A 5,471-nucleotide genomic window follows, 5' to 3' on the forward strand; every position below is an offset into this window, starting at 1 on the left:
GCTACATGCTGTACCTATTACTCCAACTTTACCCCTTTGGGAACCTGAAGGGTCAAGTCAAGTGCCACCATGATGGACCGTAAATCCGGACATTTTGAGTTCAAAATTTAGTAATCTCTTCAGCCAGGCCATCCATAAGAGAGAAGTATATTTTTAATTCCCAGATCCCGGCACAAATAGTGTCTGTCTTTAAGAGGCGAAAAATAATTGAGGCGTGTGTAAACTAATCCAAACGACTGTCTGAAAACAAAAAAAAAAAAAAAAAAACCACGACTTGGGCGCGTCGCCCCATCACAATCTCGGTCTCAAGGAGATTTCATCAAACAGCCTGTCCAACCCCTCCCACGGGGGGCCCTACGTCGGCACAGACCTAGACAATTGCATAACACAAAAGGCAATACCCAATAATTATCTCTGGTAAATCTTTTACTTGGCTCAGAATGATCCACGTGTCCCACTGTTACTCGTCATCAGCTAGATTTCCTCTCTCTGACTCCATATAGATATTGGTCCTGACCCCATTACCCAATCAATTGCAAGATTCTTATTTGCAAATTGCAAGTGCTCTTCACTTGACTAGCACTTGCCAAATACTCATTGAGAGAGAGAAAGAGTAGAGAGAGAGAGATGGGGATGGATGAGAAGAGTGGTGGTGGTGGTGGGAAGTGTTTACAGGTGGGGTGGGGGGTGGCGGCGAAGCTGTGCGACTCGTGCAAGGCTGCGGCGGCGCTGCTCTTCTGCCGGGCGGACTCGGCGTTCCTGTGCATCGGGTGCGACGCCAAGGTCCACAGTCACGGCAACGCGCGCCACGAGCGCGTGTGGATGTGCGAGGTGTGCGAGCAGGCGCCGGCGTCCGTCACCTGCAAGGCAGACGCCGCCGCCCTCTGCGTCACCTGCGACGCAGACATCCACTCCGCCAACCCTCTGGCGCACCGCCACGAGCGGATCCCGGTGATCCCCTTCTACGACTCTGCCGAGTCCGTGGTTGAGTCCGCCACCGCAGCGGTCACCAACTTCCTCGAATCCGCCGACGACCACCGGAGCACCCACCACCACACTTGCCCAGCGGATCCGGCATCCGACCCGCCTTCCTGGGTCATCCCTAACCCGACCCACAAACTACCCGAGGAAGATGCTCCGGAAATGAAATCAATTGAGCTGTTGTTTTCTGATCCAGCAGACCAATTCCTGGATTTCGATTACCCGATTGGAATCCACAATTCTGGGTCTGACAGCGTAGTACCGGTTCAACCAACGGCGAAACAAACGGCCAATCCGTCGCCGGATAGCTATATCGAGATCGATTTCACTAGCTCAAAGTTCAATTCTTTCAACAACAACAACAGTAGCTACACACCTCAGTCTGTCACCCACAGCGTAAGAAACCGAATTTCAACTCAAAGGCTCTGTATTTGAGATGGCTGAATAAATTAAATGGTTTCTTCGAATGTCTTTCCTTTAGTATTTTTGGCATGTTCGGTTGAAATCTTGATGAACAGAAAAGTGCAAGACTATTGAACCTAATTTTGGGAAATTAAACTAACTTTCTTGGCAATTCTGACGCTTCAATTAATCAATAATTTCGAGAAAAACGTACCATGTAATGTTATTCACACCATTTATGAAGGAAATTGATATTCGCGCTCCAAGATTTACTGCAGGCGCTCCACTTTTGGTTTTTACACTGTGATATTGCCAGCAATACCACAGTGTAAAAACAAAATATACACTGATGTTGCCAGCAACATCACAGTATAAAAACAAAAAGGTGGAGCGCCTGCAGTAAATCTTGGAGCGCGAAAATCAGTTCCCTTTATGAATTAGATATTAGTCCCCGTCCGGATTTAATAGTCATTCGTTTAATTTTAACTAGTTAAAAAATGAGTTATATCTTTAAATTGGTAATAAATTTTATATCCAATATGGATTTTGTTTGATAGATCTCAATTAATTTTATAAACAATATTTTCAAAATTACATAAAACATTATAAATTACTAAATATAATTTATTGAAAAATGACACGAACTCTTAAAAATAACTATTAAATCCAGACGGAGAGAGTATTTTTAAGTATTTTTTTTAAATACTTATTTTTTATTTTACGAGGCAAGTAATTTTCTTATAATACATTAAAATAAGTTATTATTTTAGATAGTAAAACACATCCTATTCATGCATAATTGATTTAGATATCCGGGCCTATAACATATTGGTGGTTGTATTTTCGAGGTGTGCATTTTTCACCTTCAGTGAACTTTAAATATTTTTTTTTTGTTATCATGTTATATTTATTTCGATATCTCTTGCCTACATCACTGATAAATCCAATAAATTTAGCAGGAATATCATAAAAATTGGAGGAAAACGTCCCAAAATTATTTGTCATCATAATTACATCACCCTTGTTCGATTTCGCTAATTATGAGTATGTAATTGATCCAAATTTCAGTTTTCTTCCTCATCAATGGATGTCGGAGTTGTGCCCGACGGAAGCTCTGTGTCGGAAATATCCTACAGCTACGGAAAATTCAGTAATAAAGATTTAGGGGGAACAACCAATACGGCGCCGATGAGCAACGGGAGTGACAGACAAGCTAGGGTTTTAAGGTACAGAGAGAAGAGGAAGAACCGAAAGTTTGAGAAAACGATCCGGTATGCCTCCCGAAAGGCATACGCCGAGACCCGGCCCAGGATCAAAGGCCGGTTCGCGAAGCGGACCGAGACAGAGCCGGAATTGGTGAAACGGTTTTTCAACTCCGGCTCGCATTTCCAGCGTGAGGATGCCGGATATGGCGTCGTTCCGTCGTACTTCTAACGGTCGGAGATGTTATCGTGTATTTCGCACCCGCGTATTTACTATCTGTGCCCTCAAATAATCGGACGGTTGTCGAAGCTTGTATGAATAGGGGGCTTGTTGGTTTTTCGAGATTGATGGAAATCAGACCGTTGATTTTCAGGAGCATGATACGTTGATGAAACATGTGAATGTTTTTTTTCATATTTTCTCATGCTCTCAAAAGCCCAACTACTTTTTTTTGGTTAAGGGGGGGCTCCTTGTGAAAGTCGGTTGTAAGTCAACTATGTCACTTTCTATTTCCTCTTTAAAATATTAATGATGAGATCTATTTCTCCATTGTCATTGGTGCAGCCTACTTTACTCGGTTGATCGGAGCTTTATTTTAATTGGAAAATGTGTAATTATTTAGTAAGAAAATTTTGGATAATATAGTATTAGTTTATAAGAGTAGTTGGTTTTAGTACTTTCAAGATTCTAATCCTCTCCGGTCCCATTATCGGATTGGACCAAAGGACATTGTAGTGCACCAATTCATTACGGGATGTAGGACGCTTTCACGTTCCCAATCGAAATCTAGTCGTCGTGATTTGAACCCTTCACAGAAATGAGAACAAAAAGCCTTGAAAATCAAGTTAAAAGTATCAATTAATCACGTCAAAAATTATGTTGATCAACTATCGATCAACACTTGATCAAACCACAGTTGAAACTTCGAGGCAAATGAGATCGAAGATATACTGCACCCAAATTAAAAAACAAAAACCTAATTATGTGTTCAGAGCTTAGAAGTTGCATTTATCAGTATGTTATCATGTAATTTTGGACGGTGGAGAATCCCATAATGAGTCAATGCACTATGGGGTTTAAGATGTGTCGCTGTGTTCAATCGAAATTTAGTCATCGTGATTTGAACCGTTCAATTTGTAAAGTACGCTGAAAAATAGAATTCACAGAATTCACCGGATATTATAAATACTGCGAGTCAAATCTACCAAATTATGTAGATATCAATGTTCAATTGGTAATTTTTATTAAATTGTAAATGTTTTAACTCGTTGAACTAGTGTATTGGAAAACTCCCGTAGGAGGGTGGGTTCAAAGATTATGCTTAAGAAAAGCTGATGCTTCTTTTTTTCCAAGTGATATTACATCATGTATGAAATACAAAGTACAAATTAGGGGACATTACATCAATTATATGATATTTTACGAGATAATTAAGCCCACTAACTCAACTCAACTCAACCCAATCCAACTACAACCTCTCAATGGGAGGAAAAATAATCCTAACGGAAGAACACTCACAGGCAAGTGCGAAGACTCGAATTGCTGACCTCCTTGTGAAATGCAAGAGTCCTGACCAATTGAGCTAGCACTAGTTGGTTGCGTTTTTTTGCTTTGTTGTTTTTTCTCTTGACCGGAACTTTCTCGATCAGGATCCAGCAAGGTCCATGACTTTTGTTTTTATGATCTGGTTCTTATACAATTCCGAATACGCCTACTAAAGGCAAAAGGAAAAAGTTTGAAAGGACTTGTGGAAAACCAACTTTAGTATAGTTTCTAAATAAAATCCAACGTACCAAGTTCTTCCAAGATTTTAATTAATTAATTCGTCGGGAATTTGATTGACACGAACCACACTTATAAAACTTGCGAATTATTTTCTCCGAAATATACAAATTTTAAGTGATCACGATTCGCCAATCCTTTTTTATGGGGAGGCCGGGCAGGAGGCTAGTCTCGCCGAAGACGATGGTTGATTATTACTTGGTACCTTTTGGATTTCATCGTATATTAGTTATTTCTCCTTATAAGGGTTCTTCTTGGTTTGTAGTGTTCCCATTTTACTTTAGCCCCCCACTTGTTTTTTTGCTTTTTTAAAATCTTTTGCAGATATGACATTTCATCTTCTCACCCCATCTGCCTTGCTGGGAAGTGAGGCTGGAAAGGTAGGGACCAAATTAATTGTGCGGAGATATCTTAGAATTAAAGGGGTTTTTTTTCAATCGATAGAAGAGATGGTTTTACATCAGATATGAAGTATAAAGTACAAATCTGGGACATTACATCAGTTGTGGGAGTTCACAAGACAACCAAACCCAACAACTCAAAAATAAGACCATTATAGGATATAAACAAACAAAGAAAGGAAAAATCATCTAACGCAAGAACACCCACACGCAGGTGGTGAGACTCAAACTTCTGACATCCTAATAAGATGCAAGAGTTATGGCCAACTGAGTTAATCCAATTGGTTGGATTAAAGATAATTAGGCAGGTGAGAAATTGGACATTCTCGAATTAGGCAGGTTATTGCACAAGAACAAGGGGATAATTTAGGTAGTTTATTGTAGAACATTAGATTAGGTCAGGCCGGTTAGCAACTTATGTCAATGTTGGGGATTAGGCATACTAGTGTCCAAAATCAGACGAGTATGGATGGTTCATACTGTTTGGGAAATCGGTTAAACCACAACAGCCACAAAGCGCAAAAAACAATTAAAAACGGAATGTAAATAGAAAAGACACAGGGGCTGGTTCATTTCTGGATTTTGGGTAATGAGTAGAGAGAGATAGAAAAAGAAATAAAAGTAACGATTAAGAGAAAAATTTGAAAACTGTGCACTGAGAGAAAATCCAAAATCTCAAACACCAAAACGAAAGATTTGCAC

General features: G+C 40.1%; 1 protein-coding gene across 1 annotated transcript; it reads left to right on the forward strand.

Moving 5' to 3' along the window:
- Window positions 1-536: 536 nt before the first annotated feature.
- On the forward strand, window positions 537-3,135 carry LOC131304352 (zinc finger protein CONSTANS-LIKE 5). The gene is made up of 2 exons (XM_058331574.1): window positions 537-1,377; window positions 2,452-3,135. The coding sequence occupies exons 1-2, from the start codon at window positions 628-630 to the stop codon at window positions 2,815-2,817; spliced, it is 1,116 nt and encodes a 371-aa protein (XP_058187557.1). The 5' UTR covers window positions 537-627; the 3' UTR covers window positions 2,818-3,135.
- The last annotated feature ends 2,336 nt before the right edge of the window (window positions 3,136-5,471 follow it).

This window comes from Rhododendron vialii, chromosome 1a (genome assembly GCF_030253575.1).
Source record: "Rhododendron vialii isolate Sample 1 chromosome 1a, ASM3025357v1".
Lineage (NCBI taxonomy): Eukaryota > Viridiplantae > Streptophyta > Magnoliopsida > Ericales > Ericaceae > Rhododendron > Rhododendron vialii.

Coding starts and splice junctions, on each gene's coding strand:
- LOC131304352 (XM_058331574.1), top strand. CDS start 628: ATGGGGATGGATGAGAAGAGTGGTGGTGGTGGTGGGAAGTGTTTACAG. Junction 1,378..2,451: donor CTCAGTCTGTCACCCACAGC/GTAAGAAACCGA, acceptor TCCAAATTTCAG/TTTTCTTCCTCATCAATGGA.